Source organism: Xenopus laevis, chromosome 9_10S (genome assembly GCF_017654675.1).
Source record: "Xenopus laevis strain J_2021 chromosome 9_10S, Xenopus_laevis_v10.1, whole genome shotgun sequence".
Taxonomy (NCBI): Eukaryota; Metazoa; Chordata; class Amphibia; order Anura; family Pipidae; genus Xenopus; species Xenopus laevis.
The window spans coordinates 76,386,496-76,404,259 of record NC_054388.1 but is presented as its reverse complement, the minus strand read 5'-3'; the positions used below and the strand labels follow the sequence as shown (position 1 = coordinate 76,404,259).

Here is a 17,764-nt window from a genome sequence, read left to right as displayed (position 1 = left end):
TAATACCAGTAGTCCACAGGCTATGACAGAACTGTAATTTCCAGTGACAAAAGTTGCCAAAGGCTGGTTAATGCTCTGTTTATTAAGAGGTCTATTTATTATGCTGTGTAAACCGAAATACTCGGTTTAAACAGTGTAAAAAGCTGTCTAAAATAAATGTGAACTCCAGATTCACCGCTATTATTTTCCACTGCTTCAGACCTTTGTAAGTAAGTTCCGGTGGAAGTTGCTCAAAGAAAAATCATGTAAAACACACAATTTATATGCCATTTGTTATACGGCGATGTGTGGTGAATTACTCCGCCATTTTTTACATAATGAATCTGCCCCTAAATGTCAAATTTTCAGGATTTACTACCTCCGTAGGCTTATTTTGTTTGTCAACACTGGACTTATTTGTTCATAAAACTACAAATAGTTTCCAGTGAAATCAGAATTGTGTTGAAAAAGATGTACTAATAACACAAGAAATCTCTATTCCAATAGCATTTCAAGAACACAAGGGACTCAAAGAATTTTAAATATGGCAGTCCCATTATTATGATAATCACTAATATTTAATATAATAATTATAAATAATACAAAATCCTCTTTATGCTTAAAGGAAAACTATACCCCCAAAATGAATACTTAAGCAACATATAGTTTATATCAAATTGAATGACATATTAAAGAATCTTACCAAACTGGAATATATATTTACATAAATATTGCCCTTTTACATCTCTTGCCTTGAACCACCATTTCGTGACTCTATCTGTGCTGCCTCAGAGATCACCTGACCAGAAATACTACAACACTAACTGTAACAGGAAGAAGTGAGGAAGCAAAAGGCAGAACTCTGTCTGTTAATTGGCTCATGTGACCTTACATGTGGTTTGTATGTGTGCACAGTGAATCTTACGATCTCAGGGGGCGGCCCTTATTTTTTAAAATGGCAATTTTCTATTTATGATTACCCAATGGCACATACTACTAAAAAAGTATATTATTATGATAATGGTTCATTTACATGAAGCAGGGTTTTACACATGAGCTGTTTTACTCAGTATCTTTTAATAGAGACCTACATTGTTTGGGGGGTATAGTTTTCCTTTAAAATATTTTCAAGTCATTTTAACACAATCCATTAAGTCCTTCATTACCACAGCATTGATTTCTATAGCAAGGTTGTGCTTTCTACGTCTGTGCTGAGAATATTTACAGATTCATTGCATAAGTTTATTTTTTTATCTGACTTGCTCAAAGCCTACATTATATTTTATTTCATTACCTTGTTCTTTGGGGTTATTGTGTATGCTGTGCCTTGTCATACCCTGTATTCCCTAAGCTCTACTATACCATGATAAGTCTGGGGTTCGAGAAATCTACCCAGTTGTTACAGGGAAACAAACAAAGCTGCTCGAGTTCTGGGAATGATTGTTTCCCTGCACAGCAGTTAGGGACTGATTGAAGTTTCCTAACTGCAGCTGTCAGAGCAAGTAAAACGAAAGGTGAATTTCACTGCATACAGTCAGGTTTCTTATAAAAACGGTACATATTTTTTAATTAAAGTATATTTTCATTAAAGAAAGTAAAAATGGGATTTTATTTTTTTTGCCTTTACATGCCATTTAAGTCTCATGGATTACTGCCCAACTAGCAGGCCAAATAACATATTTATTTAAAAGTATATTGTGTTGATGTCGTAACTAAAAAGCACCAAATACAGTAAATACCATAAGGGTCATATACACTTAGTGCAGAGTGCTAAATAATAAGGGGCTTGATTCTCCATATGTTTGCACTGTGCAACCTGCCTTCCTCCATACACCTGACTCTGCTCTCCTTTTCTGAGCACAGAGACCCGAGGCTGCCTCCATGAACACAGTGCAGCCTCCAGTCAGCAGTTCTGCATTTCAAATGAGGGGTTGGAGTAGGCACCAAGGAGTAATCATAAGAATTGTCTGATACTGCAGTTCTTGATTTGTTTTAGATGCTACTTATTTAGATTATGTCCATCCCTGTACAGCACTGTGCATATCTGCTTCACAGCATGTTTGATTTTTGTGTGCCAGTTAGTAAATCTATACTTAGTTGGTTTATTGTATTATAAAGTAGTAGTAGATGCACACAGGACCTTGTAAATACATTCTGCCACTTTCTTATCTGCAGCTCTTAAAGCAGGACACTACTACTGCACCAAGGGTAAGTATAAGTGTATTCTCATAAGCAGACTAAAGGTGGCCATAAACGGAGAGATCGGCTCGTTTGGCGATGTCGCCAAACGAGTGGATTTCTCCCCGATATGCCCACCTTGAGGCTGATCCAATCATTGGCCCTAGGGCCCAACGATTGGATCCTAACGGTGGCTTTACGGGCGGTTGGATCACGGGGCCGCATCAACGAACAGATGCGGCCGCGATCCGACGGGATTTTTAGTCCCATCCGATCGAGATCCGGCCGACTTTCAAGGAAGCCCGTCGGGGGGCCCCATACACGGGCCAATAAGCTGCCGACTCGGTCTCTCTGCAGCTTTTATCGCCCCGTGTATGGCCTGCTTTAGAATTAACGCAAGGAAGAAACTAGAGCCAGATGGCTGTTTCATTTAAATGTGTGACAGTACAGGTGCAAAGTCAGTGGATGTTTGAAAATACATTGCCAATTTTTACTACCCTTTCTTCTGAATACAGGTTCTGTCTGATGCTGTTGCACGCTTGGTTGTAGACAAATTCAGCGACTTGACTGATAATTTTACATCTCCGCACGCACGCCGTAAGGTTCTTGCTGGAGTTGTCATGACAACAGGTAATTTACACTGTTTAAAAAAAAAAAAGTATTTTGCTTTATACAAATACTTCATGTATTCTGTCTTTTTAATAAGGTGAAATAATTGACATTATGAAAGTATCAGACAGTAGCCTGTGTGTGTGTTTTTTTTTCCCACTGTAGGAACAGATGTTAAAGATGCCCAAGTCATATGTGTTTCCACTGGAACTAAGTGTATCAACGGGGAGTACATGAGTGATCGAGGCCTTGCTTTAAACGACTGTCATGCTGAAATTATATCTCGCAGGTCGCTACTTAGATTTCTCTACACACAGCTTGAGCTGTTTTTAAGGTGTGCAAAAAATCTTTATTTTAAATAGTCGTTTTTTTTAATAAAATGTCTTTACTAGGGAAAGGGATTGCTTAGGCAGTATCTTAGATATTTAATAATGCAGCAGCTAGGTCTTTTTGTAATACGTTTGCTTTCCACAGCCACCTACATGTCAAATCTCGACCTTAAAACTTTGAAAAATTCCCCTCTAGATGAATTGTAATTTATATATAGAGGAGCCATATACATGGTCAGACTGGAGCACGCGTATGCGAGAACCAGAACGCGCTTCGGCGGACATTTTTGTTTTGTCAGCTGTTATGCTCTGCTCTGGGCCGGCGGGGGCCCACCGTGTTTTTTCCCGGTGTCCCGCTGGCCTAGTCCAATCCTGCCCATATAAATGCATCCAGGATTGGTTTCATCAGTATTTCAAACCTTTGAAGTACAGGTATGGGATCACCTATCTGGAAACCCATTATTCGGAAAGCTCTGGGTTTTGGAAGGTCATATCCCAAAGAATCCATTTTAGGCAAATAATGATTTCCTTTTTCTCTTAAATAAGTAGATAAAAAATGAAAAAATCCATATTTATGTTAAAACAACCCTATTAGGTTTATTTAATGTTTAAATGATTTTTAGCACACTTAAAGTGGTTGTTCACCTTCCAATCACTTTTTTTCCAATTCAGTTATTTTCAGATTGTTCACCATAAACAAAGACTTTTTTCAATTGCTTTTCTTTTATTTTTACTATTCTCCCAAAATTTAAGTTTAACATTTAAAGGGGAATTCCAACTTTCAAAACAAAATTTGATAAAGAGGCCCACGTACGGTAACACTAAAAACCCTTAATAAACACATCACAGTTATCAGTTTCTTCAAAAAGTATGAATAAATGCCATTTTCTATGCTGAAATCCAGCTGTTAGTTCTTCTCTTTCTGCATCATTTGAAATCCTGGCAGGGAAGGAGGGACTAAACACTGATGTTACAAATTGTAACAACTTCTCCACATCTTACAGACAACATGCAGGAACTACATAACCCACAATGCATTGCACTGTGATGTTCTGTTCCTTATTGAAATTACATGTGCAGGGAATTGTGGGGTTTGGAGGATGCAGGCTAAGGACAGATGGCTGCTGATACAAAGTAACAATAGTCAGCCAGCTCAGCAAAGTAGTCGGACAGATAAGCAGGGGGCTAGGCTAAGGGAACTGTCCAAAACAATTATAAATCATGAAAAGTCTGCATATTTTTTAATTGATGTATATAGCAAAGTTGCTTGAAATTATGTTTACTTTTCAAAAGTACCCCTTTTAAGGTATGGTAATCCAAATTCTGGAAAAATCCCTTATCTGGAACACTTCAGGCCCAAAGCATTCCAGATAATGGATCCCATTACCTGTACTGTCTTCATACTGGCAGAATCGATTAATATATATTTTTTTGTTTAGGAATTATACTATTTATAAGTAACTGTATTCACCAAAGACACAGCTCATGTTGCTTATATCATGTTGTTTTCCAGCACTAAGGAGCACCATCAAAAGTCTATATTTACGAAGTCAGAACGGGGAGGATTTAAGCTTAAGGATAATGTTCAGTTTCATTTGTACATTAGTACATCACCCTGTGGTGATGCTCGTATTTTCTCACCGCATGAAGCTGGACAGGAAGGTACTGTTAAGACATATTGTTCTTTCTACATAACAGATGTATTTTATTTATATATATATATATATATATATATCTATATATATATATATATATATATATATATATATATATATATATATATGCAGCTTATATGGCAGACACCTCATTTTGTGCTTGCTGATTTGCGACGAGTATGTCATTGTCACTGGCACACCTAACAAAAGTCCAAGATAGTGAGCTCCTGTGACAACTTTTAAGACCTGGATCCATTACTGTTTTAGGGTAGGGACACACTGGGCGATTTGGGGAGTTTTTTTTTTTTTAAACTTCTTTTTATTAAGATTTTTTTTTTCATTCCATTACATACAAAAAGAAAGAAAAGCATTCCACCCACACCCCACCCTCCCACACAGAAAATAATAAAAAAAAAAAAAAAAAGAAAGAGAAAGAAAGAAAAAGAGAGAAGGGGAGCGGGAAGGGATAACCTTCCTGCTACATTCTAAAATGTAGTCATACTGTTTGTTCCCTTATTTAATAGCCAAAGTGACCAAATTCCCGAAAATTTATCAATACACCCCCTGGAATAGTATGCTGCTTTATATTTGGGCATTGCTATATTTACCAATTCTTTCCAGGCATCCAGTGTGGGAGCCTCATGTCTATTCCACTGGATAATAATTAACTTCTTTGCATAATAAAATAGTATCTGGATTAACGTTCTCTTTTCTTTTAAATCTGTCACATTGTTTACACACCCCAGAAGTGCTATAAGTGGGTCCTGATGTATAGTACAAGCGACCAAATTGGATACAAATTCAAAAATCTGTCTCCAATAGATCACCAATTTAGGACAGTTCCACACCATATGTATCCATGAACCGGGATGGCCACATCTCCTACATAGACCATTTCTAGATGGTGCTATACTGTGCAATCGTTTTGGTGTTAGATACGATCTATGTATAAATTTAACCTGGATTAATTTATCTCTTGTCGCTATACAAGGGGTTAAAAGGTTTTTCATAATCATTTCCCATTTATCCAGGTCCAGTTCACCTACATCCTTTACCCATTTAAAATAGGACTTGAGCGTTATCCTGTCTTCCCTAATTTGGAGAGTATCATATATAATAGCCAATGGTTTTTTTACTTCTTGTTTTTGCAAATTACTCTCCATTGTTGTAGTCTGTATTAAGACCTTCTGAATATTAAATTGTGCATGGGCGGCATGCCTTATTTGCATGCACCGAAACATAGTTAAATGTTTAGATACATATTTTGCCCGTAACTGCTCAATCTTTAATAGCTGGCCATCCTGAAATATATCTTTTACATACTTTATTCCTCGTGAGGCAACTTCGGGCGATTTCGGAAAACGAATCGCCGCGTGTGATTAGCGCAGGCGATTTTTCATTTTAGCCAGGCGCAGAGCAAGGGGAGGCATTCGGGGAGAAAAGTCGCGGCGATTAGTCGCCAGGCGACTAAAACTCCCCAAATCGCCCAGTGTGTCCCTACCCTTAGAGATGCTGAACATTTAAGCTGGAACAATAAGGGGCAGATTTATCAAAGTGTAAATTTAGAACTCCCCACGGAAAAACTTGCTTTGTATTTATTCCTATGGGATTTTAAAAAAGCATATTTATCAAATGTTGAACTCCATTGATAAATATGGTTGTAAAAAATCCCATAGAAATTAATAGGAATTCACACTTTGATAAATTTGCCCATAAGTGTAGTAGAGGTATAGGATCCCTTATCCGGAAACCCTATATCCAGAAAGCTCTGAATTACGAAATGGCTGTCTCCCATTGACTCCATTTTATCCAAATAATCCACATTTTTAAAAATGATTTCCTTTTTCTCTGTAATAATAAAACAGTAACTTGTACTTGATCCCAACTAAGAAATAATTATTCCTTATTAGAAGCAAAACCAGCCTATTGGGTTTATTTAATGTTTAAATGAATTTCTAGTAGATGTAGGGCATGAAGACCCAAATTACAGAAATATCCGTTATCCGGAAAACTCCAGGTCCTGAGCATTCTGGATAACCGGTCCCATACCTGTATATAAAATATGGCATTTCTAGCTATATTCATGGCTTAGGGTTTAGTTATCCTTAATTTTATATATATATATATATATATATATATATATATATATATATATATATATATATATATTTATATACAATTGAGTGTGAAAGTTTGCGCACTCATTGCCAAACTCCATGGTAGTAAATAACTACTGTTGATGTACAGTTACATTTTATTTCACAAATTGTAAAACATAGAAACAAAAAAAAGGAGTAATTTATTGCACAGGTTAAGCACAAGTAGCCTGTCAAGTTCTGTTTTTCTCATATCAAACAATAAATCTATCTTCTTTTTAGACCAAGGGGATCGGCATCCTAACCGAAAGGCAAGAGGGCAACTTCGTACCAAAATAGAGTCTGGAGAAGGGACCATACCAGTTCGATCAAGCAGCACTATCCAGACATGGGATGGTGTTCTACAAGGAGAGCGGTTGCTTACAATGTCCTGCAGTGACAAGTTAGCAAGGTAAGAATTTAAATGTCATTTTAAAAGGACATAGGGATTGCAGTAATAGAAACAGCTTACCGTATGACCTTTCTATGCCAGGTATATTATGCCTTTTTGGAGTGCGGTTCTTTGTGGAATTCTATGATAACAAATTTTGATCCAGCACCCACCATCAAATTAACAGATCCGGATCAGAGTGCCGCTGCCTATGCTGAATTATATATATATATATATATATATATATATATATATATATATATATATATATATATATATATATATATATATATATATTTCTGTTGACAATTGGTGTATAATTCTTCCTACTGTGCAGAGGAATCACTGTTTGCTATTGTTATAGCAAACAGTGATGATAATGTGGCAGTATTGTACATCTATTATTTATTAATTAGTGTGCAATTATTTATTTATTAATTTAAGTGCAAATTACTAAAGAATTGTTTATGCTACTTTTAAAAACAGGTGGAATGTTGTAGGCATCCAGGGATCCCTGCTCAGCCTGTTTGCTGAACCAATTTACCTGTCAAGCATTATCTTGGGTAGCCTGTATCATGGTGACCACCTATCAAGGGCTGTCTATCAGCGGATATCGGATATAGAAGATTTACCCCTACTTTACGCACTCAATAAGCCCTTATTAAGTGGTAAGTTGTTTGTTGAACATGTAGTTATTATATCTTGTTAACGTCAAAATGTCTGTTTTGCATTGTTAATAAAAAAATGCATACATATACTGTAAATATATACAAATACCTTTTATTAAGAAGTAGGCAAGCCCTTGAAATGTCACTACTGAGGTCAACGGGAGGCTCCAGTGTTTGATACAAGGCAATATTATCACAATGCTGTCAGTACACATCTGACATTGTATAGTATCAGCTATAGCCTGCCTCGCATATACTGGGCACAGTATTTTTCTAGCTAGCAATGAGTAATGCTGTAAAATTTGCATGCTGGCATATATCAAAACCTTTCACAGCATATGCAGATACCTTTCTGTGCCAACAATTGTAAAAATTTTCTTGTACTGGCCAGCCTTCTGCCCCTTGTTCTGGGCTGCCACAAAAAAAAACCAAAAAAAAAAAAACCCCTAAGTGTAGGAACTGTTTCAAAATATTGAATGTCAAATAGGTAAAGGTTAAATCAGACAATGACCAAAATAATTGTAGCGGTCAAAATGTTTTCCTTTACTAACGCAGATTGCCAGTTAGCTCAAACGAGAGAACAGTATATTTACTTAGAATTCAAAAACTCTGTAATGCTAAAATTTTGGATTTGGTTCAGAAATCAAATAATTTGTGGAGGATTCTGTATTGTCAAACCCCAAAGGTATGTATTTGGTGTTTCTCTCTATTATAATGTTTACAGAAGAATGCTCTTGCTTTTGCTCAAAACAGCTGAACTAATTATTCATTTATAAGGCTGCAGTATCTTCCCATTAAAACCTTCAAAATACATGGCTGACCAGTATTTAGTTCAGTTGCAATTGTTGCCGGTAGTAAAACATTAAGAACAGTTGCTGGAATTTATGTATTTTCATTAAAAACATTTTTATTGTAATTAACTTAAAAAAAAAAGTATTATTCAAAAATGAACTTGAATTTTGTAGCTGAAAACTGTACATGATCCCACAGAAGATGTACTCAAATTTGCCTGGCAATCTCCGAAAGAATCCTAAAGTCGTAAGAATTCAAATGTGCCACCCTACACAAAGGGCTAATTTTGAACATCCTTCCTGACTGTTTGGGAATGATTGTCATCTCTGGGGTTGAGTTTGACAAAAAATCTTATTATTTCACTTTTTAGTAAATGCTTTAAGTGAAAAGTTTCATATGCCCAAGCACCATATCAGTTGAATTAGCCACACCTGTTTATGGGAGGTCTTGCGTTATCAATAAGCCCAGCCTGCCTGCCAATTCACACTATTCATGGCTTTATGTTAGGATATTGTGCAATTTTACTCACTGTAACTGGTTGTGAATCTTTTTAGGAATAAGCAATGCTGAAGCACGACAGCCTGGAAAAGCTCCCGGTTTCAGTGTAAACTGGACAGTTGGAGACTCTGGCCTTGAAGTTATTAATGCAACTACAGGCAAAGATGAAATGGGGCGTGCATCACGCTTATGCAAGCATGCTCTGTACAGCCGATGGATGAGAATTCATGCAAAGGTAATTTTTCATAAAGTTGTGTTTTTAGCACTGGCTTTAGTTGTAGTCTTCCTTGGAAAAAATATTGGGGCTGATTTATAAAAAGATTCCCAACAGTTTGACATTTTTCCATTTTTAAAAGTTTTTTGAAAGTCCATGAATTGGCACAAAAAAAAACACAAATATTTGAAAAGTAAAAGATGGTAAACAGTCCTTACACACACACACATACAGCCTACCTGAAAGTACCATGTAAACAACTTTTTCCTCCTCCTTACGATAGACACTAGTGCTAATCAACATACTCTGTGCCTCCTCCTGGTCACTTCTAGCCTAATGATCTGAATGCACAAGTGCAGACGCAGAATGTAATGGAATCAATCTTCTCATGTGTTAGGTCAGTTTTCTGCCCAGGCTCTTTTTGCCTCTGCAGCCCCACCTTGCTTGCCTTTGCAGCTCCCACCTTGCTTGAATTCTCCTTTTAGATGCTAGCAGGACGGTGTGCGATTTTTGCAGAAGGGCACAGTCCTACCAACTTCTGCAAAAACAGTTCTAAAGGGTGGGAGAGGAAAGGGAGGCACATAATAGTCCCCCACCAGCCAAATATACATAGAACTTGTCTGAAATGCACAAAAAACACCTTTGTGTAGAATCTAGGGCTGCCACCTGGCTGGATTTTACCGGTCTGGCCAGTAAAAATGATGGCTGATCCCAATGTTATTAATAGGGAAAAAAGATAAATATATAGGAAGGCCAGTATTTTTTTCCAGAAAAGGTGGCAACCCTAGTAAAAACTCATAATGAGAGAACATCTTGGCTGTATGTTTATAATTTGTATTTACTTCTATCCAACAGTTGTCTTCCAGCATGAGGTGTAAAACCGGGAAACCTAACATGTACCATGATACCAAACAGTCGGCGGTTGAATACCAGTCTGCAAAAGAATGTGTCTTCAAAGTCTTTCAGAAGACAGGACTGGGAGCCTGGGTTAAAAAACCCATAGAACAGGACCAGTTTTCTTTCAATGTTTAATGCAATGGACAAAGACCTTTTTTTTTGTTTGTTTTTTTGTAATCTTTGAATTGGCAGGGGTTATCAACACTAGTTAAAATGTGGTTTTGATTTTTGTCTCTAACGTGCCAATCATCTTCCATAACTTTTGGACTTGTCACCCACTAAACCCACTTTTTGAGAACAACATTGCACAAGCATCTCTTTTCCAGGAGCTGGAACCAGTTTATTTTTTAATGTGGGCTGCCACCTTCTATACAAAGGAAAACTATAACTATGCTCGATCTCTTCCTGCTGCCAATTTTACACGCTGTAAGGGGCTTTATCAATTGGCAGCTGGAATGAAATTTTGTGGGATGTGATCCAATATATATATATATATATATATATATATATATATATATATATATATATATATATATATATATATATATATATATATATATATATATATATATATATATATATAGTTTTTTATTATTTTATGTTTTTTAATATTGAAGACCTAATAGAAGCAGTGTTGCTAATGGGTACACTGTTTTTAAAAGAAAATCTTTTGATCAATGGTTTTTTTTTTTTTTTAACTTGCTCTTTTTAGTTAAAAACGAATCCACTGTTCACACTAATATAGCTAGCAAGATATGTTTGGGTTAAATGAACTTGTCATACCTTGCTATACATTGAGTTTTGCTTGAAGAGTTAGGCTAGCAAACACTCCCCTGTTCTTACTGAAGGGTTTAAACCAGCTGCTAAGCATTAGTGTCCTCAATGTCTATTTATTAATATGTGACTACCTATTAATATGGAGCTTTTATTCCCTATTTGTCATTAAGGTAAGTTTTTTTTCTTTTTTAGTGTTGCAAACTGGAACAAAAGTGCATTTGTATTTTTTTTTTAACTCAGATCTAGATTTAGCTATAAAAAAAATCTATTTAGAAGTATGTTGTTTGCCGGATGCCCTTTGAATAGCGAGAGAATGCTTTTTACAGTGTTAAATAACGCTGTGATTAACTAGTTCCGTAGCAAATAACTCATTCCATAGAAAAATGTGTGCAATTTCTCTACAAGTAGTAACAGAGGAAAAAGAAAATCTGATTTGGGCTTGGAAAGAATAGAGTGTCCGTGTATGTAATTTTAGTCTTGCATACGATCGTGTCCTTATAATAGGATATTTTAATCAGCTGTAGAGTGTTACAAGCATTCCATTCAAATGTTAGATCTTTATTAGCATGTCTTTACCAAACGGGGAAAAAAAAACCGCGAGTCATATATATTACTCATTTGAGAGTGGAAAGAAATATTGTCTATAAATGTTTGAAATATAGTAATTCTGCAATTAGGCCAGTTTTTGTTATGCATACTAGCAGATATTTTTCTATCAGTCAAAAAGGATGGACACAACATTTCCGATGTATTCAAAAGTATTGCTATGAACCCATCAAAATGTATTATACAGAGAAAACTATATATTAGTCCCAGTAATTCACTCACCAACAACGCGTGTTTAGTTGTGTATTAAGGTAATTCCTACAGTCTGTGTGCCCATTTGCTTTGTCTCAAATACTTACAGAATAAACAATATAAGGATTGTATTTAGATTGGCAGGGATATAAGTGTGAATATATATTTTTAAAAATGTTTTGACTGCACTCTTCTATTTCCAATTCTTCGTGCTCTGTTTTTTTATTTTAAACTATAGGAACCTTTTTCGAGAATATGGCCCTGGGCCGCATTTTTATAGTCATTTATGTTTACAAAGTGTTACTTGCTTGTTGTTTCTTTGTGTCTGAAACAACAATTTAGTGTCTGCTAATGTTAAAATGTGATATTTAAAGTGGAAACAAATGTAATAGAACTCATGTTTGTTACTGAAATATTAAGCTAAAAATAATAATGAACAAGCAAATCTGATCTGACACCTTGTAATTTTTCTAGGTGTGAATTCCAGAGCCAGTCCCAATTTACTTTAATATGAGTGTTTTTTAGAAGTTGATGGAATTCAGTGATTGAGGATTTTGTATTGCTTACAAGACTCCTTGGTGACTTATACATTTGGGAGAACAAGGATATTAATGGCTATTGTGGATTGAATTCATCCTACAAACATCCTGCCATAGGCCTGTACTACTAAAGCGATGTACAAATATTTGGTCTGTATTTTTTATATTGGATAAGAGGGTATTTGTGTAATTTGGATCACTATACTAAAGTCTGCTTAAAAAAAAAGTTGACATTTAAAAAAAAAAAAAAAAAAAAAACTAATAGGATTGATTGTTCATCATTTTTAAAAAATGTAATTATTTTCTTAAAATGAGTCTATGGGAGAAGGACTTCCCATAATATGTATCTTTCTGGGTAAAGGAGTTTTGGATAACAGATCCCTGTATATGCATTTAAGATATGTTGAATAAACAATTCCCATTGCATAAACTGAACGCAGAACTTTCACCATTAGGATGTAGAGATGTATTTCCCAAATTAAGTGAGCTTTATTCAATTCACTGTAAGGCCCTGTCTCAGTAAATCGGGAAATTAAGAGTTCACCTTGAAATGAACTTTTAATATTCTGAGACTATTTGCAACTGCACTTTATTTTTTGTGGTATAGCTTTTTGTTCAGTAACTCTCCAGAATGTTAGCAGCCATTTGGCAGCTACAGTCCAATTTAACCTGCCAACCAGGCAATGGTGCACTGTGGGATAAAATATGAATAGGAAAAGACATGAATAGAAAGATAAGTAATAGTAAAGATAAGTAATAGTGATAAAATGGTAGCTACGCTGGGGTCAATCACTCCCATTTGAAAGCTGGAAAGAGGCAACAGAAGAAGGCAAATAAGTAAAAATATATTTTTCAAAAAAAAAACAAAAACCTGCAACCACTACATGGGGGGGGGGACTGGGAGTTGGCATGGTGCAAGGGCTTATTGGCTTGTCTTGGCAACTGCTGTTATATGACCTATGGGTCAAAATATAGTAGCACCCAAACATTTGTCCTGCCATCTGGATAAAATACTACTTTAAAAGTAAGGTCATAAATCTGGGTTTCCACATTCTTTATATCTTGAAGGTTCCAGGGGCCTCTTCTATGAACTCTGATCTTAAGAGCTTTCCATAGATTTTCAATTGGATTCAAGTCAGGTTATTGACTGGGTCATTCTACCAGCTTTATTTTCTTTCTCTGAAACCAATTGAGAGTTTCATTGGCTCTGTGTTTGGGCTCATTGTCTTGCTGAAATGTCCACCCTTGTTTCATGTTCAGCATCCTGGTAGATGGCTGCAGATTCTTTTCAAGGATTTTTCCCCATTCTAACTTTTTTCAATTATATGAAGTCACTGTTGGTATGGAAAGGTAACCATATAACAGCTGCCTGGTAGATATAAGAACAGCACTCAATAGTAAAAAGCATGTCCCACTGTGACTCCTTCAGTTACATTGAGTAGGTAAACCAATAGCCCAAGGGTCCCCAACCTTTTGAACCCGTGAGCAACATTCAGAAGTAAAAGGAGATTGGGAGCAACACAAGCATAAAAAATGTTCTCAGGTGCCAAATAAGTGCTGTGATTGGCCATTTGGTAGCCCCTATGTGGATTGTCAACCTACATTGAGGCTCTGTTTGGTAGTGCACCTGGTTTTTATGCAACCAAAACTTGTCTCCAAGCCTGGAATTCAAAAATAAGCGCCTGCTTTGAGGCCACTGGGAGCAACATCCAAGGGGTTGGAGAGCAACATGTTGCTCACGAGCTACTGGTTGGGGATCACTGCAATAGCCTGTCTGAAAGCAATTGAATCCTGAAGTGCTAGCTTTCTGAAAGCACATGACCAGGCAAAATGACCTGAGATGGCTGCCTACACACTAATATTACACTTAAAAAATACACTTGTTGGGTTAGGAATAAAATTTTACATGGTAGAATTAATTATTTACAGTGTAATTTAGAAATAAATATCACAACAGAATCTCTATAAATGTTGAGCTGATTGACAGAAAGCTGTGTTCAATTCCCTTGCTACCTGTCCAGCATTTAGTACACTATTTAATCTAACTGTATACTTTCAGGGCACAGTCTCACTATTTAAAAGCTGATAATGCTATGGGAAAAAAGAATAAATATTCAATAGAAAGCAGTATATTATACATTTTCAATCAAAATAAAGCTATTCTTAGGGCAAAATCTAACGTCTTGCAAAGGGAATTCACTGTGTGCTGCAACCAATGTTTGTGTGCAAATACACAATTTTGTATTAATTCTGACTAAGCACACCATTTTTAAAAACTGCGCACACAAGTATAAAATGTGTACACAAAAGAGTTTTCTTGTGCACATAACCGAGAGGGAATTAGAGGAAACATTGGCTGCAACTATCCTTTATTACATTTAGTATTTGTACTGATACATTTTGTATTGTAAGTCTTACTGGCTATTCACAGTTGCTTTAGTGAATACTATATATTTATTTTTCATTTGTTTGACCTTTAATGGTTTATAGTTACTGACCTGTTAACGTAAAAAAAAAATGATGGTTGTTTATAGATCATTTTGGTGGCTACTTTTTAGTGTATTTTCACTTTATTTTGACTTTAAGGTTATTTTTGCAGCTAAGTGCCGAATCATTTTAGAACATTTTGATTTTGATGGTAGGTTTGTGAAGTGGCGTGTGTCTGGACATGCTATTAATTCTTATCTGTTCCATCCATGTGCAGCTCTCTGCACTTGGCACATGAGAAAATGTAACCCTGGCATATCAGCTTGCTGCACCTGGACTTTATGAAGCAGACAGAAAAATAATCTTTTCAGGATTACCTGTCCGTGCAGCACATTGGAAGCAAAGGAGGTAGGGGAGGAGGGAATGCTGGGCAGGGAGCTTGCTTTTCATATAACAAAAATACATTTTTACTTTTCATTTAGAGAAGGTATTTGACTGAAAAACTCTTAACCCCATTTAATTCAATATAACTTTTTAAACCTGATTTTATATAGGGTTTATTTCTATACTGCACCCCGGTGTTCACACAGTTTTAGACCCACATCTACTGCAATCCATCTTTCAGGAAACCCGATATCCAGAAATCTCCACATTAGAGGAATGCCATCTCCTATAAAATCATTTTGAAGGAAATAACATTTTTTTTTAATGATTTCTTTTTTCTTTGTAATAATGAAACAATACCTTGATGGTAAATAAGATGCAGGCTGTGGGTGGCAAGACAACCCTTCTATGTTTATTTACTATTTAAATGTAATTTTAATATGTCTTCAAGTTTGGAAATCGAAATTATGGAAAGATCCCTGATCCAGAAAACCCCATGCCTCAAGCCTTGAAGATAATACCTGTACTCATTTTGTATTTGAAGCTTCTATGTTACTGCAGACCACATGAATGAACATGGCTTGGCCACTCACATGCCAAATTTGGAGATAAAACCAATGTATTTCTCCTATTTGCATGTTTATCTTTGTGGCAAAAATCAAATGGTCAAATACACAAATGGTCAGATCAGTATCTGAAAGTACCAGACTGACATGATCACGTGCCAAAAAAGCCCACACAGATCACCAGTCAGGCCAGTCTGTAGCTTGAGATGCTTGTAGTTGTGCTGGTGATTGATCAAACAGAACTTTTTTTTTTAAAGGTGGCCATACACGGAGAGATCCGCTCGTTTGGCGATGTTGCCAAATGAGCGGATCTCTCCGATATGCCCACCTTGAGGTGGGCAATATAGGGCTGATCCGATCGTGGGCCCTAGGGCCCAAAGATCGGATCCTAATGAACGGGAACGGGTGGTCGGATCGCAGGACCGCATCAACGAACAGATGCGCCCGCGATCCGACAGGATTTTTAGTCACATCCGATCGAGATCTGTCCGACTTTCGGCCAAATCTCGATCGGGGGAAGCCCGTCGGGGTCCCCCATACATGGGCCAATAAGCTGACAGCTCGGTCTCTCGGCAGCTTTTATCAGCCCATATATGGCCACCTTAAAATCAAGATTTCAGGGCCATGTACAAATGCTCATAGAGTTTTGTGTGAATGGAATCTATGGGTAGCTTATGTTTAGGTGTTGGCCACTGATCAAAACAGGATTAGTGTAGAATGATACAGCACAATAATGCCTAGTGATGTGAGGTCTGTAATTCTCATAATACATTCATTCTTCCCAACATGGCCTTTGTAGAATGGTTACACACTGACAATCTCTTTATTAAGAAGATGGAACTTAGGAGGTCCAATCCAACACAGTACATACAAGGTGGAGCCACTTTATGCATTTATCACAGACATTGAACTGAGTGGAAAGGGTTTTGGGCATTAGAGCTGCATTTGCTTTAATTACTGTGAAGGTGGCACCGAGGTAAGCAAGATGGCAATCGTTACGTATAGGTGCAAATTTACTGCTATGAACCCTCAGCAATCCAAACCCTTCGAAACATATGCATAGTGTGTATTTCTCATGGCTGAGATTTCATCTACATTTCTGGGAGTTTTTTTCATGCTAGCCTGCCTATCAGAAGCTTTCATCCCCTGGTTTCCAAGCTGTATAATCGAATCTATCTCTGCGGCACCAAGTCAACCCTTCATTTGTCACCTCTTGGTGTGATGCAAATGAATTCAATTCCCAGGCTGAAGATATTCCCTTCTTGTACCCAGCTGTTTTTCTGCTGAGTTGTTTCCAGCTTTACCATGCAGAGAGCTGGCCTAAAAAAAGCATTGCGATACAGTCCAGTTCTTTGCAAACAGAGCATTTGTGTTTGATTCTGCGATTGTGCGAATTCTGCTTCTCTAGGGATGGCTTTCCATTTCATGGCTTATAAGGATATCATGTATTGCCTTCTGCCATGTCCTTTAGCTGGTATTGTTCAGAATTTCACATCTGACAACCTAGGGCCTATTATTTACAGGGACTGTATAGCTTTAAATTCCAAACTTATAGGGAGGAAGAATGATGAATTTTCCTTCAATAGGTTGAATTACATATTTGCTGTTTTAAACATAATTTCTACACAGTTTACACGATCTAGTTTCTCAATGTGGTGAAATCATGGAAATACAGCAGAACAGGACTTGATGGCATCTATGTATGGGGAACCCTTGTTTCAGCACAACATGTGTGTCCTGGAAGTTGCACACTCTACACGGTCACCCATGTGCTATGACTAATGGTTCTGCTCCTAAAGCAATGAAACATTTATCATATGTGTGCCTGGACACAATGTATTGCAATGTTTACATCACACATATCTGCAAAGAGTTTGTACAGTATGTTCTCCTCATAGTTGTGTAGGTTTCCTCTGGGGACTCTGCTT

The 17,764-nt window shown here is 36.7% G+C and overlaps 1 protein-coding gene across 2 annotated transcripts in view; it reads left to right on the top strand.

Annotated features, from left to right (window-relative positions):
• The window catches only part of adarb1.S (adenosine deaminase, RNA-specific, B1 S homeolog), a 48,826-nt gene extending 38,203 nt beyond the window's left edge, over positions 1-10,623 (top strand). For both annotated transcript variants that reach the window (XM_041578225.1, XM_041578224.1), the window contains exons 5-11: positions 2,673-2,787; positions 2,932-3,100; positions 4,609-4,757; positions 7,129-7,297; positions 7,763-7,944; positions 9,291-9,469; positions 10,304-10,623. In XM_041578225.1, coding sequence (XP_041434159.1) covers positions 2,673-2,787; positions 2,932-3,100; positions 4,609-4,757; positions 7,129-7,297; positions 7,763-7,944; positions 9,291-9,469; positions 10,304-10,480 — 1,140 coding nt within the window. In that variant the 3' untranslated portion in view covers positions 10,481-10,623. The remainder of the gene's footprint in view (positions 1-2,672; positions 2,788-2,931; positions 3,101-4,608; positions 4,758-7,128; positions 7,298-7,762; positions 7,945-9,290; positions 9,470-10,303) is intronic.
• The last annotated feature ends 7,141 nt before the right edge of the window (positions 10,624-17,764 follow it).